This window comes from Oncorhynchus mykiss, chromosome 2 (assembly GCF_057628025.1).
Source record: "Oncorhynchus mykiss isolate SJ-2025 chromosome 2, ASM5762802v1, whole genome shotgun sequence".
Lineage (NCBI taxonomy): Eukaryota > Metazoa > Chordata > Actinopteri > Salmoniformes > Salmonidae > Oncorhynchus > Oncorhynchus mykiss.
Genome location: NC_143023.1, coordinates 41,009,511 through 41,028,176, shown reverse-complemented (window position 1 = coordinate 41,028,176; position 18,666 = coordinate 41,009,511). Strand labels below are relative to the sequence as shown.

The 18,666-nt window shown below is 45.7% G+C and overlaps 1 protein-coding gene across 1 annotated transcript; it reads right to left on the bottom strand.

Moving 5' to 3' along the window:
• Nucleotides 1-407: 407 nt before the first annotated feature.
• Nucleotides 408-17,006, bottom strand: LOC110489853 (syntabulin). The gene is made up of 8 exons (XM_021562800.3): nt 16,683-17,006; nt 11,842-11,896; nt 11,362-11,539; nt 10,824-11,018; nt 4,606-4,705; nt 4,104-4,250; nt 2,292-2,444; nt 408-2,152 (listed from the first exon to the last, which is right to left on the bottom strand). The coding sequence occupies exons 2-8, from the start codon at nt 11,863-11,865 to the stop codon at nt 1,027-1,029; spliced, it is 1,923 nt and encodes a 640-aa protein (XP_021418475.2). The 5' UTR covers nt 11,866-11,896; nt 16,683-17,006; the 3' UTR covers nt 408-1,026.
• Nucleotides 17,007-18,666: the final 1,660 nt, after the last annotated feature.

The window sequence follows — 18,666 nt, the reverse complement described above, 5'->3', positions numbered from 1 at the left end:
TAATTAATGTGAACTTGTTCCGTAGTTAAGAGCTGTTGTGCGGATGCAGAAACATGTGCCCTCGCGTTCAGGGCCGAGAACATTGTGTTCTGCTGTTTTCAGAGCTGGCCTCAGACATGTGGCTTTGCAATTAAGGATCCCCTTCTAAACCGGAGATTAAACAGTAAATCCAAGTATTTTGTTTAATTTGCTCACTCAAATATCCTTCTTGTTGGCATTTAAAGAGAAGCTGAAAATCACCAATTGAAAATGGCACCCATGAGGACAACACATCTCAATTGGTTGTAGAACAATGAAACAGAAGAGTTGTGGATATATGCCATTTAGAATGTATATTCACTATAAAATGCTTGGGATTAAAGTCTGCTAAACCCTTGGCACCAGAACACGCCCAAGAGGAATCAGACATGGATGGGATTATCATGCTTTAATAGTAAATATATTAGGACATTTGATGTTATGAGTATTACACACAGTAGCTCAGGCACAAACAAGTATGAGTTGTCTTGAAGCGTTGGTCTGACACCTATCAATTTGTTACACATGTACGCTCTACTCCCAGGTAGAAAAATAAAGAGTGAACGTTCATTAATAAAGCTTTGGCTGCAGGTTTAAGATTATTTTGGAACATAAACCACTACAAACACTCGTTCAAACGAACATTCTATTTCATCCCCACCCTCAGAAATCCTAATACTTTCAGAAAAAAAACATGGCTGCTTTAAGTAGGGGTAACTAGTGCCAGCCCAGGACATCAATGATGCATAACCACCTACTCAGATTATACACAAGAGAACAGAGGAAAAATAAATACAATTAACAAAATCCTTTCACCATAAACAATGACTTAACTCACCGCAACAACTGTACACAGTGCAAAGTAACCACGTGGGAACCTAAAGTAATAACTGTAGCATTAATATTCACAAGTGTAGAAAAACTAAATATTCAAATACTCTTTGATTAACGAATGTTGAAGTGCTTTAATTGGAGGGGACGGGCTGTGCACGCAGGGGTCGTAGACCGTTACACATCTGCCCCATGATGAGTGACATGACGGAGAGAATGCAATCCCATGATGCAACAGCCCCGGATCAATGCTGCGATGTTGTAGACTGGCGCCGCCCCATCCACGCCATGCCGGGAATACAGCCAGGCCACTGTGGGCAACACTGGTACGGCCACAGCAACAAGATCAACAAGGAAGCTGCTGCTCCAATAGCTTTTGTTGACCACAGCCACCCCGAGGGCCTTGCAGGGCTCCTCACTGCTCACCTCAAAATCCAGCTCCTCCATGAAGCGCATGGAGACCACCTCAGGGTCTGAGCAACACAACCCTGAATTACTTAACATATAAGGGCTCACTGGCAGAACTGGAATGGGCTGGCAGGAGCTAGGCAGGCTTAAGGTGGACGGGATAGGGGCCAAGTCTGGGCCCTGCTGTGCTGGGATTTCTAGGAGGCTGGTAGAAGCTGGAAGGAGAGCATCTCCAACTGCACCACCATGGAACTTCAGCAGCTGCAGCAGGAGGGTGTGCAGGTCAGGAGGGAAGGATACCATCTCGGTCTGAACGGCCTTCTCCTCTGGAGCAGGGAAGGGGAGTGTGCTGCAACAGAACGTGTTGGAGGGTGGTGGAGGCAGTGGTGCGATCTTCTCCTCCTCCAGACTGTGGAGTAGAGTGGACACCCCAGGACCAGCCTCTGGGTGGCAGCGTAGCTTACCGCTAGAGTCCACTTCTGTGGACATGAGCATGTGTGCCAGGTTGTCGTTGACCAGCAGCCCACAGTCTGCCATCTCCTCCACCGCCTGGTCACCCACCTCCCCCTGCTTATCATTGACAGGGGAGTCACCACAGATGAAGTCCATGGTTGGCTCGTCTTGCAGCGTGGAGCCGCTCTGGGCCATCTCCATGCTGTGCAGCAGGCACTCCAGCTTGCGGTTCTGGATGTTGATGTCGACAAAGTACTTCTGGATGCCCTTGTCCTTCTCCATCAGACTGCTCTTCATGGTCTCCACAACCTGCCGGAGCTGCTTGATCTCCTTGCGTGCCTCCTTCAGGGCCAGCTGCGCCTCTACACGGTGGCACTCCTCCTCGATCCAGTCCTCCCTCATCCTGCCCAGCTGGGACTTGAGCTCCTCGATCTCGGACTCCCTGAAGGAGAAAATAGTGTTAAGCTAGTAGTTACAGCTGTGCAGGATTGCAATGTTTTTCTACACTGTAGGTGGAATGTACGCTTATGGGATGCATTTAGGAAACAAGCTAAACATGAGCTGTTCACTGAGAAGGTAACCTGTCATGGACGATGTTCTCCGCTTCCCTCAGCTTGCTTCTCAGGTGGCGAATGGCCACCTCCTTCTGCTGCAGGGGGGTGAGATACTGCTCTGGATTGGGGGTTCTGAGCCCATGGCTGTCCCCACAGGAGTGGTAACGTCCGGGGGGCATCCTTATGGGGAGAGGAGACAGGAAATGACACGTTTTCCCTGAATCACATACTGTATGTTCTGCTGGTGAGACACCATCTTTTTCTCAACATGGATACTGAGGAAGAAGACACCCCATGTATTGTACACACCATCCTGTACGGTGTTCAGTACAACGAGCAGTGCTGAGCCCCATCTACAGGAGGCTCCATCAGTGATTTGGGGAAGGAACTAGGCCATGGAAAAAAATAAAGGGATTGGTGCAACGTGCATGACGCAAAACAGCTCGTTTTAGGGAGGAAAAAAAAGCTGCTGGGCAATGCTATTACTTAGTCGATTCTGTCTGACTGGGGATAGCACTGTCAGGACATAAGCTAACCAGCCAGCCAACTTCATGCTGCAAAAAGCTAAAATGGCAGGTTGGTCAAAAGCGGTCAGGGATGGATAGGGAAGCAATGAGGGAAAGCCCAATTTACATTTGCTTGGCTGTAGTCTACAAGTTAACCGTGTTTTCGCGTGAGAATTCCCTGAAATACCTCAAACTTTTTATATTGACTACATGTACATTAAACAATTATACATGAGCAGTTCTGAAATATCCCTGTGATCAGGCCTAAAGGAAGAATGATGAAACGTGTCAGAGGATGGATTTGGCTAATATGCAGAGCAGCCCCTCTTACAAACAGGCTTAAAAGCTAGCACTATATCCTAGCAACAACCTGGGACTTGTGCTTTGATGGGAGTCTCTGCATCCCTGACAGAAATAGAACAGGCTAGCAGAACGTAGCGAAAGAACAAGGACATCACACAAAACCCAGCCAGGCAGAAGAGAGCTGCGGGGAACAAGGGGGGGGGGGGGGGGGGAACTACCTGTAGCAACAGAAATGCAGTCATGGACGTTCTCACGTCCGCATAAGATACATAAGTAGGGATTGTGTTGCATAGGGAATGACTCACATTAAGCCTGTGGGCTGAATTCAAGAGGGCTCTGGTTAGTCATTTTACAGTCCGAGCAGAAAGGCAAGGTTGAGCTTGTTCGTGCAGTGCTGCCGTCATGGCAGCACAGGAACCCTCGAGTGAATATTCTGCCACATAGCAACACGAGATCCCAGAAGCACTACCACCAAATGTGAGACAGTTAGTGGGGGGGAAGAAAAGGCAGGAATGCAGCCAGGCAAGCCAGTCTGGCTATTGACTGAGTAATGAAATATTCATGACCTCCTCCTCTCCTATAAACCCAAGGTTGACACCCGTGCACACAGACACAATAACAAAATCCAGACTGTTCATAAAATGATATAATCTTGGCATGCCCAATCCTGACCGATATAATCCCTGTCTCAGAAAAGGAGAGGACAGTCCTGGCATAGAGCCTAATCCATCCACCATTTCCCCACCTAGTGAACGCCCACCCCTCCCAGAGCAACAGATGCACCATTACAAAATGGACCCCTAGCCCCTTCTTCCTAGGGAATTTCATGTTGAAATGATAGGAACATGGTAGTTGCTCTTGTACTTTGATAGGCTAGGCGGAATTATTGCCATACTGCTTTGAGCTATCCAATCATTTCAGATCTAGGCCCTGTCCACATAAGCAATATGGCAACAAAAATACCAGAAGGGGTAACACTGGAGGTTGTTTCTGGAACTGGCCAGTGTATGGGTGTGACATGGCTGTTTACCTGGAGGGTATTTTGGGGCTGGAGTTGCTGCTGCTGTTGGTGGATGAGGGGACTGTCCTGTATGGGGCATAGAGCTCTGCATCATGGGATGCTGACGGGCTCCCTGCCAGCTTGAACATCGGGAGGCTCCTGATGTGGGCACCACGACTGTGGGAAGATACATGCAGTAGTTAGCTTTGCCTAAGGAGATTACATTTTCCACAACAGTCTTGTAATGTCCATTTATCATTGGGGAAGGATTTATTGTAATTTTTCATAAATAAAACATACCAGCAGGAAAAGAAACAGCAATAAAGAAATAGCAGAGCTATACGTTTTGAAACGGTTTCCCAGACCCAATTACATTTTTGTTGAAGTGCATTTTAGTTTAGGATAAGGCTGAATATGGGTCTGGGAAACTGGCCCTTTAAATGTAAACACACACTGGTGGGGTAAGATATTGGTAATGGAGCGTCTGCTTTTAGAATGGAGGCAGTAGAGAAACAGAGCCACCCCATATCACCTGCGTGAGGAGATCTTCTTCCCTGTGGCGTTGTGGGCCAGGCACTCCCCTCTCTTTAGGCTGCCCGTGCTGCTGGAGGAGCTGAAGTCTGCTTCGCTACCTGCAGTCAGACACACTGAATTGCACCTCTTTCCATTTGATAAAACCATAGTAAAGTGCTCACTGTGAATTTGTGATGAACTAACAACAAAACGGAACCTTCAACGCTGAGTGAGTCAATTGCAGGTACAATGTGCTGCCAACCAATACGTGAAGTCTGACTGTTAACGACTACTAATCAGCCAAATTGAAAAACCTCAGGTCCAACATTAATTATCCAATCAGCAGCCTCTCTGGATTGGAACCTTGCTCAAGTCGTTGGGCGGATTCAATTATGCTGAGCCTCGGGGGGCACCAGTACATGGCCCGTGACCTGCACGGGCAAAAGGAGTGAGGGAGGAGTGCCCTGCTTAAATCAAACAGTAATCTGCGCTGCTCGGTCATGTCGTCAACAAGGCAGCATGGCGCATGGTCCAGAAACAATCTCCTTTCCATATAGTATATGTTTGAATTTTCAAACTGTTTTTAATTTAGAAGGCAGATAAAGTATTTCTATCAAAAGCAATAACTTCTGCATGTGAAAACACAGAATCCTACTCAATACTCCACGTGCTTATTTACGTCACTTTTGTTTTGAGCCAACATCAATGTGGGTTTCAAACGGGGTGCCCGGGCCAGATTAATCAAATCCCCTCAATGTTGGCGTTCCTCTGCACAGACGTTGCTGACACATGCCAGATTTTTACAAGGCCTGGATAACTATTTTACATATCAGCTAACCACATCATATGACATATGTTATAGCAATCTGGTGCCCAAAGGCACAGTTGATGAAGTGTCATGCAACAATTGATTAATGCATACAATGTCTGAGCAGGGGAACACAACCATTGAATGCGTCCCAATAATATCTCCTTCTTCCTGCACTCGTTCAGTATTCCCCAGAAATGTAAAAGCATTGGATTGGTGTAGGCACGGGCTAGAGGAAGTTTCTACCATATTTCTTATACCAGTCAGTTCCTTTCAAATCCATGAAGGGAAGTGAACAAGTGTACACTGTGAGAGATATTTAGGATGTTGTCATAGGTGGGCACCAGATTGCTATAACATATGTCATATGATGTGGTTAGCTGATATGTAAAATAGTTATCCAGGCCTTTTAAAAATCTGGCATGCGTCAGCAACGTCTGTGCAGAGGAATGCCAACATTGAGGGGATTCGATTAATCTCAATTGCATTCTCATAAAAAAACAAAATGGTAACAGCGTCTCGCCTCCTTCTCAAACACCATTGGATGAGAAAGCCAGAGGTCCTGCCACTCTGACTGTCTCCTCCAATCGGTGTTGTGCAATTGAGATTCTCCCATTCTCTCACCAAGCAAATCATTGTTGCTTACCTTCTACTGCTCAAATTACATGAAAACAATACTTTGCAGATTGTGTATGCACACAAAGCATGTAGAAATCAGGGTTGGGCTCAATTTGAATTAAAGGCAGTCAATCAATAAATTATTTTAATTTAAAATGCAGACATTTAAAAACTTTTGAAATAAATAGCTTCTACTTTTGAGTTTATTGAGAAGTAATTGAAAATGAATGCCAGTTTTTCTATTATTGGATTGTGATTTTAGTTTACTTCCTGAATTGACTGCCTTCAATTTGAATTGAGCCCAACCCTGGTCTACAAGAAACCATTTCACATGGTTATTTCATATATATTTTAATCTGACGTAGATCTATTTTCTAGATCTATTTCAATTGATAGTTAGACAAGTACTTCAATCAAACAAATAAATATAAACAGAATCAGAATTGAGAGGAAAGCCTAAGATCTACTAGGACACCATATGTGTCACGCCCTGATCTGTTTCACCTGTCTTTGTGATGGTCTCCATCCACCTCCAGGTGTCACTCATTTAGTCACTGGGTATTTATTCCGGTGTTCCCTGTTTGTCTTGTCAAGTCAACCAGTGTGGTTTTCCATGTGCCTGCTTTTTCTTATCTCGCTTTTGCTAGTCCCCTGCATGCCTTAACGCTGAACTCACCTGCCTGCCTGCCTGCCTGCCTGCCTGCCTGCCTGCCTGCCTGCCTGCCTGCCTGCCTGCCTGCCTGCCTGCCTGCCTGCTCTGACCTTGCCTGCCACTTGTTTATGACCATACTGCCTGCCTGCCTGCCACTTGTTTATGATCTTTTACCTGTCCACAACCATTATTTTGCCTGCCCCTTGGATTATAGTAAATATCAGAGACTCGAACCATCTGCCTCCCGTGTCTCCTCCCCCCCACCACCACCACCCAGTAACCTTTTTACTATTAGTCGTGGGTTTGTACAGCCTACCCCGGCTCCCAGAGAACCTCGCTTACCACCTCCGGGGTGATATTCTGGGGATTGTGGAATCTGCCAGGGTTTTTTTTCTCAGTGCTCCCTCATTTTTGAGTTGCAGCCATGTTTGGCTCGGTCGACAATAGCGTATATTATTACGCTAATGTCGGGAAGGGCGCTCTCCTGGGCTACGGCAGTTTGGGAGCAACAATCCGCTATTTGTCATGATCTGGAAGACTTCGTGGCAGAGGTTGTAATGGGTAATCTCATCATTTAACATTCAAACAGAGGTGAGGAAGGTTTTTTGATTCTTTGGTATCCGCGAGAGAGGTGGCCCAAAAACATCTTGAATTATTTTTTTAAAATTCAGTTAAGTCAGTTAAGAACAAATTCTTATTTTCAATGACGGCCTAGTTCAGGAGTAGAACGACAGATTTGTACCTTGTCAGCTCGGGTATTTGAACTTGCAACCTTCCGGTTACTAGTCCAACGCTCTAACCACTAGACTACCCTGCCGACTCCCGTAGTGTGGCAAGCTACACTGTTGACTTTCGTAAATTGGCCGCCGAGAGTGCCTGGAATCCGGAGTCCCTATTCGATACCTACCTTCACGGATTATCAGAGGTGATAAAAGATTAACTAGCTGCTTGGGTGTTACCAGTGGATCTCGATTCCCTCATCGCCCTCACCATTAGGATTTATGGACATCTACAGGAACGCAGGTGTGAGAGGTCTGACCTATGTCACACTCGTCCAGCCGCTGCGGCTTGTTCACTTCCGAAGGAATCCGGAAGTCCCAGAAGGCTGATTTTCCGAGATGATTTGAGGCCACCCGAGCTCCCTCGCGAATCATCGACGACAGGTGAGTTGGATACACCGGAACCTATGCAACTGGGAATAGCTAGATTATCGCCTAGGGAACATTCACGCAGGCTAAGCTCTAATAGTTGTCTGTATTGTGCTGCTGTAGGACATTACATAGCCACCTGCCCAGTGAAGAGACCTGAATCCTTAATAGGTACAAGTACATTGGTGAGCCTGACTGGGAACCCTCTAATTCCCATTACCCAAACTTTTTATGTGATCTTGCTGTGGGGAGGCCAGTCTAAGTCTCTCCGGGTGCTCATTGACTCTGGGGCAGATGAGAGTTTCATGGTTGCTACCCTGGTATCGGAACTAAGTATCCCTACTCAAATCTTCTCCATTCACATGGATGCCAGGGCACTGAAAGGCCGCTACATTGGAAGCGTCACGCACAATTCCCATTAATATGCAGGTATCTGTAAACTGCAGTGAGTCAATACAGATTCTCCTCATTGAGTCTCCCCACATCCGTATTGTTTTGGTATTTTCTTGGCTCCAGAAGCACAACCCTGACATTGACTGGACCACGGGTTCAGTCCTGGGTTGGGGCATGTTCTGCCATTCACATTGCCTGAAGGCGGCGCAGCCTTCCCCGGAATGTCTGCCTCCAGGTTTGAGTACAGCCTTGGATCTCTCTGCCATTCCTGCAGAGTACCATGACCTCCTGGAGGTTTTCAGCAAGGCTCGTGCTATCTCTCTTCCTCCACATCGTCTTTACGATTGTGCTATTGACCTCCTCCTGGGCACCACACCACCTCGAGGCTGGCTATATTCCCTGTCTGGTCCTGAGACCAAGGCCATGGAGGAGTACATAGAGGACTCTCTGGCTGTTGGGAGCGTTCGTCCTTCTGACTCTCCTGCTGGTGCAGGATTCTTTGCGGGGAAGAAGGACAAGACCCTGCGTCCATGCATTGATTACCGGGGCCTCAATGACATTACGTTCAAAAATCGTTACCCTCTACCACTCCTCTCCTCAGCTTTCAAACCTGTCCAGGGGGCTACCATTTTTTCCAAACTGGCCCTTCGGAATGCCTACCACCTTGTCTCCTTCACGTATCCGCACGAGTAGAAGATGGCATTCAATACTGTTGGTGGACACTGAGTACCTGGTCATGCCGTTTGGACTCATCAACGTGCCCGCTGTCTTCCAGGCCCTGGTCAACGATGTGCTCCGGGACATGTTGAGTCGTGGTTTTGTCTACCCCTACGACATCCTGGTTCTCTCGTTCTGTCCAGGGAGCAGCTACAATAGTTTCTGGGGTTTGCTAATTTCTACCGCAGTTTAATTCAGGGCTACAGCAACATGGCTGCCCCCCTCTCTGCACTCACCTCTCCCAAGGTACCATTCACATGGTCTCTAGCAGCGGACAAGGCTTTTGGGGATCTAAAGCAGCGATTCACTACTGCCCCATCTTCATCCATCCGGACCCAACTCATCAGTTTGTGGTTGAGGTTGACACTGCCGATGTGGGAGTAGGGGCTGTCCTTTCCCAGCGATCTGTCCAGGACCATAAGCTTCATCCCTGTGCCTTCATGTCTCAACCCTGTGGAAAGGAACTATGACATTGGGAACTGGGAAATCCTAGTGGTTAAGATGGCTCTGGAGGAGTGGAGGCACTGGCTGACAGGGGTGGAACATCCATTTTTGGTATGGATGGACCTTTAGAATTTAGAATGCCAAGCGCTTCAACCCAAGGCAAGCTCGTTGGGCCCTGTTATTTACCAGGTTCAATTTCACCATCTCCTACCGCCCAGGTTCCAAAAACATGAAGCCGGACACTCTCTCCCATCTGTACAATTCCACTGCCATGCCCTCTGAATCTGAGACATCCTCCCTGCCTAATGTTTGGTGGCTTTGGTTGTTTGGGGTATTGAGGCTCTGGTCCGTAAGACACAATGTTCCCAGCCATACCCTGGGAGGGGCCTGGCTAACCAGATGTTCGTTCCTGATTTGACATTGCCTCAAATCCTGGAATGGGCTCACTCCTCCGGGCTTACCTGTCATCCTGGGGCTCGTCGTACCCTGGCTTTCCTCCGACAATGCTTCTGGTGGCCCACTATGGCTCCTGATGTCTCAGCCTTCATTGTCGCATGCATGGTGCATGGTGCAGCTCCGTCTGGCCTCCTTCAGCCACTCCCTGTCCCTCATTGCTCCTGGTCCCATTATTTCCCTGGATTTTGTCACTGGGCCCCCCCCCCCCCCCCCCCCCCCATCAGATGGTAACCCCACCATTCTGATGGTGGTGGATAGGTTTTCCATTTTATCCCTCTTCACAAGTTACCTTCATTCAAGGAGATGGCCCAGCTCATGGTTCAGTACGTCTTCCAAATGGACTCCCGGTCGACATGATCTCGGATCGGGGTCCTCAGTTCTCTTCCCGATTCTTGAAGGCGCTTTGCATCCTTATCAGGTCATCGGCCAGTCTGTCCTCTGGGTTTCATCCCCAATCCAATGGATAATCGCCGCGAACCAATCAAGACATGGAGACAACACTTTGGCGTCTTGCTGCTAGTAACCCCACCACCTGGAGCCAGTCTGTGACCTGTCTTTGTGATTGTCTCCACCCACCTCTGGGTATCACCTGTCTTCCCCATTAGTGCCTGGGTATTTATTCTGGTGTTCCCTGTTTGTATGTTGCTAGTTCTTCTTGTCAAGTCAACCAGCGTGGTTTTCCGTGCTCTTGCTTTTCTAGTCCTCCCGATTTTGACCCTTGCCTGCCTTGACTCTGAACCTGCCTGCCTGACCATGCTGCCTGCCCTGACCTCGAGCCTGCCTGCCACTTTGTACCTCCTGAACTCTGATCTGGTTTTTACTTTTTTGCCTGTCCACGACAATTCTCTTGCCTGCCCCTTGGATTATAATAAATATCAGAGACTCAAACCATCTGCCTCCCGTGTCTACATCTGGGTCTCTCCCTGTGCCCTTATAGTATGTACGTGCCTCCTAACCCCACCTACAAAAAAAACCTGAAGCCATTCCCTGCAGTGGCCTACCTCTGGGCAATGTGGACGATCGCTGCTCCCTCTTGTGCCTCGGCGGTGGTGCGTGCCACTCTGCCATCAACCTCACCCTCTTCACCTTGGTCTTGCACTCTGCAGTGGGCGTGGGGGAGCCATGTGGACTGTTGTCTGACCCTGACAGGGTTTTGGAGGGGGACACAGACTGACTACTGGGGCAGCCAGTGTCATCTATGTAGACAGGTAGAGCCAAGAATATGCATGGAACACACAGCAGTCAATCATTAAGAGGGACTGAACCTTTGGATCAGAAATCGTCCTGGGCATTTCTAGCACACTGGCGGCCATTAATTCTGCACACACAAATTAGATTTAGGAAGGCCCACTGGGCTAAAGATAGACCAGCCCATCTGCCATTGCCAGTACTGCCCTGGCTGCTAGTGACAATACTGACAAGTGAAAGCAAATTCCTATTCATTTTATGTTTTCAGATCAATTTAGTGAGATTAGAATAACTATTTTTAGACTTTTATGATGCACCTTAACCTTGATCTGAAACACGGGAACAACTTACCTGAGCAAAAGCTGATGGTCCGTTTGGAGTTGTCCGAGCTGATGTCACGGTCCTTACCTTCCTCCTCTGAAATGGGTGATTCAGACAAGGGTGACCCTTTCCCATTAGGGTGGAAAGGATGAAGGATCAAGCGTGGGATGCGGCTGCGGGGGCTTTCCTTCCCTGATGACTTCTTTTCCTGAGAACCATACAGGTATAACAACTATCACAACTCAGCACTTTAATTTTTGCCACAAGAACAAATCAAATTCATACGTGATTCGGTGTGTGTAAATACAACTTTGCGCATTTTGTTTTTGCCTTGCTACATTAGCTCTGTCCCAGCAGCACAATCATTAAATAATTATAGTCTACGTATGTGACAGTCTAGATTAGATTATCATGCTATCACTTTTATTCTCATGAAATTTGAACAAAAATATTAGTGGAATTGTTAAGATTAAAAATGATCAACTTTCAAAGTGTTGCCATGACACCCACCTCATATTCCTGGAATGGTCCCATTGTGCTTAACGCTGTGTTTTCCCCTTTGGATCTGTGAGAAAAGTAACGGTGAGATGTATTTCTGTCCAAGGCATCCTGATGTGGCACACTGGCACTGCACCATTTACGAACAAGGCCGACTCTCCGAAATTGGTTATGTAAATAATGTCACCTCCGCCTACGTCCACCCCTGCCTGGCACAGATGGCACAGATACTGACCGGACCTTGGTCATTAAACCAGTGAGCCCCACATCAAATATAGGCTACCAGATTGAAAACATTTTTGTTTTACTTTAAAATATTTTGCATGTATTTCCTCAAACATGGAACAAAGGCATGAGACCGTTTCTTAAATCCAATAAAACCCAGGCTTACAGTCCTTCACATGCATGTGCCAGAGAAAATACAACCTAAATACAACCTCTATTATCTAGTTGTGAATGATGCTGCAGAGAGGATCTGGGTGTGTTTCTAACTCTTCATTTAGAAATGAATGAATAAATTATGTCCCACTAGGTGGAAAGCACACAGCAGCATCTTCAAACATCTCAAATCAAATTGTATTTGTCACATGTGCCGAATACAACCGGTTTAGACATTTACAGTGAAATGCTTACTTGCAAGCCCTTAACCAACAATGCAGTTTTAAGAAAAATAAGTGTTAAGTAAAAAAAATAGCGAGGCTATGTACAGAATCAAAGTGCGGGGGCACATCTATTAGAGAGGGGCTGACTAAGGTTTTCCTCAGCGCCATGATTCATTCTGCCAAAAAAACATAATAGAATTATGACATTTCTTCCATTTTGGGATCCTGTGCCAAATAGCCTTTTTGCTGTCAACAAGATGACACCAGAGAGTAGCACCGGCAAACCGCTCACTGAATATTGAGATAAGAATGACAGAATAATAGTGTATGGTGTTTTGAGTTTATATTGATTTTCACAGACCCTATACACGTAGTTGAATTCACCCTCTCCATTTTGACATAGACATACAAAGACATCCAGGCTCCAGTACATGCACAAAATGGTATGTTTTATTAATGTTTGATGGCTGAATAAATCATGGTTCACATAATGCCTGACTGCACATTATGACATCACTCAATTCCTTATCCATTCCTCCTCTCCTGTTGAATGTTGTGCCTCTCTTAGCATCATTGCTTTAAGGAGTTGGTTATGTAAGTGTGAACGTGTTTGATCTTCTCTTTTTTTTATATAACAAATGACGGAATTGACTCCTAAGCTCTGATTCGTTATCACTTTACTGAATCCTGACTTTCCCCCCTTAGCATCTGGACTGTATCTCTTTATTTTGACTGCATGGCACCCAGGATGTTGGTAAATGTAGCTCAGGACATCTGCTGTCCCTGTCCCCAAGCAAACACCCATCTTGAAAAACACTGTGTACCGTGACTATCATGTCTTACACTACAGGTATGTTTTCAGCACGTAAGAGTGAAGAAATAAGTTAAACAGCTAAACCACAAAAAAATTATACTTGAAGGCAGGTTTTATATCAGATTTTAGGCACTTTTAGTCTTCTAGGTCCTACAGCCCTGATATGATATGAGAACACCCCAAAAGTTCACCTGAAATTAGCTCAGCTTTTTGTACCTCTTAAGGCAACTGAGAAGTGTGTCATGAGCATCACAATAAAACAGCAGTATGCCAGCATTTTATGCCTCGATATGTTTTCCTTTTGTTTCTACCCGCCTCTGGATAGCTGGCACACAGCTTCAAAGTGGAATCAGATTAGGCAGCAGGCACAGTCTCAGAGCTACCAACCAAACCATGCCCTAGCAACATACTTAGCAACAGAGGAAAATTACTGCAAGGAAGACAGGCTAAATGGGGCCAATGAAATTTGCAGACAGTTCTGCATCTAACAAGCGTGCAATAGGAGGGTTTTCCTCCTGCAACATAACAAAGGTCAATGTGGTTTACTTTGGGTGTGGCCTAGGGCAGTGTGGGGGGAGTGTTACAACAAGGTCAGGTGTGCTCCCATATGAGCAAGCGCACGTGAGCCATTGTCTCTGTGCACATCAGCAGCAATCAATGTCAGGAAAATGCAATCAAGTTTGTGCATTACTATACTCAATAGTTGTTATCATATAATGTCCATACAGTGTCTCAATGCTGATTGAATCTCAGCAGGGCTTGTAAATATCCTTTTCCTGGGTCATGAGGAATGACCCAGGTAGAAGAAAAGATCAAAGAAAACGGACTGAAACGGTGAGAGACTACCTGGACTTGTCAAATAAGAAGCGCATATTTTCACTCCGTTTCAAAATATTTCATTTCCCTTGCAGGTAAAGGTGGTCCCTTAGCAGATAGAATCCTGGGTGGAAGGTTGACAGCCTCAGATTCACAGAGAGATGTTTTCATCTAAGCCTGCCCATGCATGCTCTCAGTAGATAAGATGCAAAACAACGTGACCATCTGCAACAAGCTCTCACAGTCTCACGTCAGAATTCGTCCATGTTTCCCAAGCGTTGAAATCTTAAGGTTAGGATTTTTTTTTTTTAATGGTTAAGGTAAGGGAAACAAATCTCAAAAACAACTTTCTATAGCTGGATTGAACATGCAACCTTTGGCATTAGAGGTAGATGCTTACACCCATCCCCATCCCTGTCCACTTTCAAAAACATAAGCCAATTTGAGACTAACAGCTCTCACTGTTGCCCCTTGTGGCTGGTTTCCACATCATCTCCTGACGTCCTCAGACATGGATGGACGTCTAATACTGACTTGTATCACGGGTGACCTGGCTGTGTTGTTCACAATGTTCCTGGCATTGGTCCTACGGCTGGAACTTACGCAATCAACTGGGTATCAAATCCGGGTGTTCTGCATAACTCAAGACTGTGTTAGCCCACCAGGCTAAGGTCTTTGGAAGTTAACATAATGTTCTGTTCTGCAGGCAACGTTACTCATCCCTTCTAGTGGTTTGCAGTCGTTTATCGCAATATCAAATCATTTCTGGGTAACAATTTATGTACCTTGCTGTGATTGATTTAAATGAAAATGGTCCAAAAAATAGCTTCTTAGCAAAGAGCAATTTCTCAAACAAAAATGTAGCTAGGACTGTCTGGGTGGGGAGGGGAAAACTGAAATGAGCTGTCATTGGCAGAGAGGTTTGGAACGCTCTTTGTACATGGTCTATTCACATATTTAACACCTGGTGGTGTCACCAAAATGCCATCCCAGCAAAACAGGCTGACATTTCAGGTGGTCTTTTCAAACAGCTCTTACACTAAAAGTGTATTATTATAATTTTCACAATTTCACAGTATTTTTCCAACACAGTGTGGAAATATATAAGACCTCTGGGCCTTTAAATAGCTGCACAGATCTACAGGGTATGGCAAGCTCATATTTTAACAAGATAAATAATTTAGTTATGAAAGCCTATTTAGTGGGTATAATGGTTTCATTTAATTCAAGTAGTTTTATTTGTTTTTTTACGTTGCACTAAGACATGAAGGTTATTTCTTAGCTGGGAATTATCTCACGATACTGCGTCCTTAATCTGATCAATCTGTATTTAGTCTGCCTGCTTGGTTTGAGTGTGCACTTTCGGGCAGTCAACTGTAAGAAGCATGATATAATCCAATATTTTCCTCTGAGAGGGTTTACATATGGTATGGCACATAATCATATATTTAAAACCATATAAAAACAGAGAACATAAGTTTATTGGACATTACATATTGTGTATGTGTGTATGTGTACATGCAAACATGTGTGAGCATTCAGGATGATGATAGAAGCTGTGTTTCAAGGTGTCTAATTTTCTGTCTTTTGATAATGTTCACAAAGGAATACATTACAGTTTCTCCAATAAAACCACATCTGAAAATATCCAGTTCTATTATAGTGTTTTGATAGATTTTCCCCAAATCCAACATAGATTATCCTTATCAACCTGAACCTTATGGTGTGTGTAAATACCCATAAAAGACCCATAACAATGGCAAGGTGTAAAAGCTTTCACTTGCTATTGGTGGTCAATAACATCCAATTCAGTGCATTCTAAATACACTCTAAATACTCTAAATACACATTATTTACAGAGAGAATACAGACGGCTCACATCAGCCAATTTATAATGGCAAAATGTTCCTTGATATCCTTATATCAGTTTCTGCAAATGCTGACCATGTTTGTCCATGTAGAGGTTACAGTATGTGATGTGCTTCATGGTGACTTGAATGAAGGTTATTGTAGTTTTATTTCTTTTTTTTCTAACCTGCTCTGCCCAAGTTGAATATCAAAGGCAGGCCTAAAATCAAGTTTCCCGCCACATTTATGAATTCTTAATGGTTTGTCAATGATTTTAGACCATTCTCACAAAATCCAGCAACGAATGCAAAACATATAGTCTAGCCCATAAACTTACTGAAATATAGCTACCAAAATATGTTTTGTAATCCCAGAAGAAAGATATCAATGCATATGGGGATGGTCGCCCATGGGATTAATTTAACACGCAGTTGAAATCTTTGGCGCTGTCCACCGTCTCGTGGTGCTGAATATGATCAAGCGATGTATGAGTTCAAACTTAACCTGACCATTTTTTCAACCAGCCCCACCTTTAACATTTGGTTAATTCGCAATAGCTTAACTAAATTACATGTATTTTACAATCATAATTTCGAATTTAACTAAATACGACAATATGCCAATGGATAGCAAATTGTGATGAGAAATGGGAAAGTAAACAACATCATGGGCTAGCTTGAAATCAGAATTACATGCGTATCGTTTTTTCCTATTCCTATTTTTTCCTAAATGTTTTCATCCAACTATTTACATAAACATATAATTGTACTAGCCTGGATGTTTGGTGATGATTCCCCCAGTTGCAAATGATGCGGGTGTAGCCTAAATCACGGACACCACAACGAGTCCCTCGTTACTCCAGTGTTCATCACGAGTCTGACTGTCGAGCCCATCCCACTCTGTGTTTTGATATGTGGAAATTACACTGTGCACACAGGATTGGACGAGGATGAAGCTGCTAAACACGCACCAACAGTGACAGCGCGCTCTCGAAGTCAAATATGACCAATGTTCGAACAGTGTTGGGTTACATAACGCAGGCATGATTGTTCCGTCCTGGAATCGCCTACTTCCACCTCCCATAGCCTATGTAGAATGACACAGACAATAATATCAGGGTGTGTGACAACAAGAAATGCATGAAATAACAACAACATATCTACATGTTGAAACAATATAGTTGCATCTCAGGCAATGCCAGTATGATTGGGGCGCGGTTTAGAGTTTCCTGTCCATGGTGCTGAAGTCACTGGGCGAGTACAGGAATTGAGCAGTGGCATCATTAGGCCTTTTTTTTGCTCCAGCCGTCAACCTTATATTTCAGTCTGATATGAGTTTCCATAACCACACATCACTTGCACTATGCAGAATTTTTCTAAGACTTATTTTTGTGATATAAATAAACAATACAATATAATGCCCTAGGCAGAAGGCACTGAAAGAAGCCCCTAGAATGACACAGTGTCTGCTGTGATTGATCGAAATTTCACATCGCAGGGGACCACTCACGTCCCTTGACCCCTCGCCCACCCTTGCAGCACCGGTTAGATGTCAACATCATCACTCAGCAAAATGCCTGTCACTCAGTCAGAGTCTGGATATTCAGAAACTTCTTCCCGAAAGAGTGCAAGCCCCAACTTAAAGGTGTGCAACATGAAAATATTGTCTCATTTACATTGTGTAATTTAATGTCTGTCAAAGTCAGGTTGCACACCAGCCGGCTGAAGATAATTGGCTAAATAATTTGGCTTACTCTTCCCATCTGCGAACACACACACACCAGACACCCACGTCAAACTACACCCCAAAACCAACTCACGTTTGAATTTATTCATGGCCTCTAGCATTTCTTAATTAACCAAATCTAAAATGAAGCCAAATCAGGAAGTGCAGTCTCCCTTTAAAACTAACTAAGGACATGCTGCACCTCTACCTTGCTACCTTTCAGATGAGCCAAGAAGGAGGACAGATGAGAACAGGAGGCCAGTGGAGCACTTAGAACAGCAGCAGCTAGGGCCAAATGGTAGGGAAGAGGATGATGTGTGACCAAGACACAGGCACAAAACAAGTTAAGCTACTCAAGTATCCCCTTGACCGTTTTGGATTGCAAAACTAAAAAGACACACCAGACAAGACACAGAGACAGCAACAGAAGAATAGGTGATGGAGAGAGACACCAGAAGAACAGAACAGGCTCTGGCAGCTCCTGGCTGACTGACGACTCTGGCAGCTCCTGGCTGACTTACGGCTCTGGCAGCTCTTGGCTGTCTGGCGGCTCTGGCAGCTCCTGGCTGACTGGCGGCTCTGGCAGCTCCTGGCTGGCTGGCGGCTCTGGCAGCTCCTGGCTGGCTGGCGGCTCTGGCAGCTCCTGGCTGACTGACGGCTCTGGCGGCTCTGGCAGCTCCTGGCTGGCGGCTCTGGCAGCTCCTGGCTGACTGACGGCTCTGGCAGCTCCTGGCTGGCTGGCGGCTCTGGCAGCTCCTGGCTGACTGACGGCTCTGGCAGCTCCTGGCTGACTGACGGCTATGGCAGCTCCTGGCTGGCTGACGGCTCTGGCAGCTCCTGGCTGGCTGACGGCTCTGGCAGCTCCTGGCTGACTGGCGGCTCATGACAGACTGGCGGCTCTGACGGCTCAGGACAGACTGGCGGCTCTGACGGCTCAGGACAGACTGGCGGCTCTGACGGCTCAGGACAGACTGGAGACTAGCAGCTCAGGACAGACGGGAGACTCTAGCAGCTCAGGACAGACGGGAGACT

Excerpts from the sequence above, each read along its gene's own strand:
- LOC110489853 (XM_021562800.3), bottom strand. The coding sequence starts at position 11,865 with ATGGGACCATTCCAGGAATATGAG. Across the intron at positions 11,540-11,841 it reads GACCATTCCAGGAATATGAG|GAAAAGAAGTCATCAGGGAA; the intron begins GTGGGTGTCATG and ends TATGGTTCTCAG. Across the intron at positions 4,706-10,823 it reads ATCGTCCACATTGCCCAGAG|GTAGCGAAGCAGACTTCAGC; the intron begins GTAGGCCACTGC and ends GTCTGACTGCAG.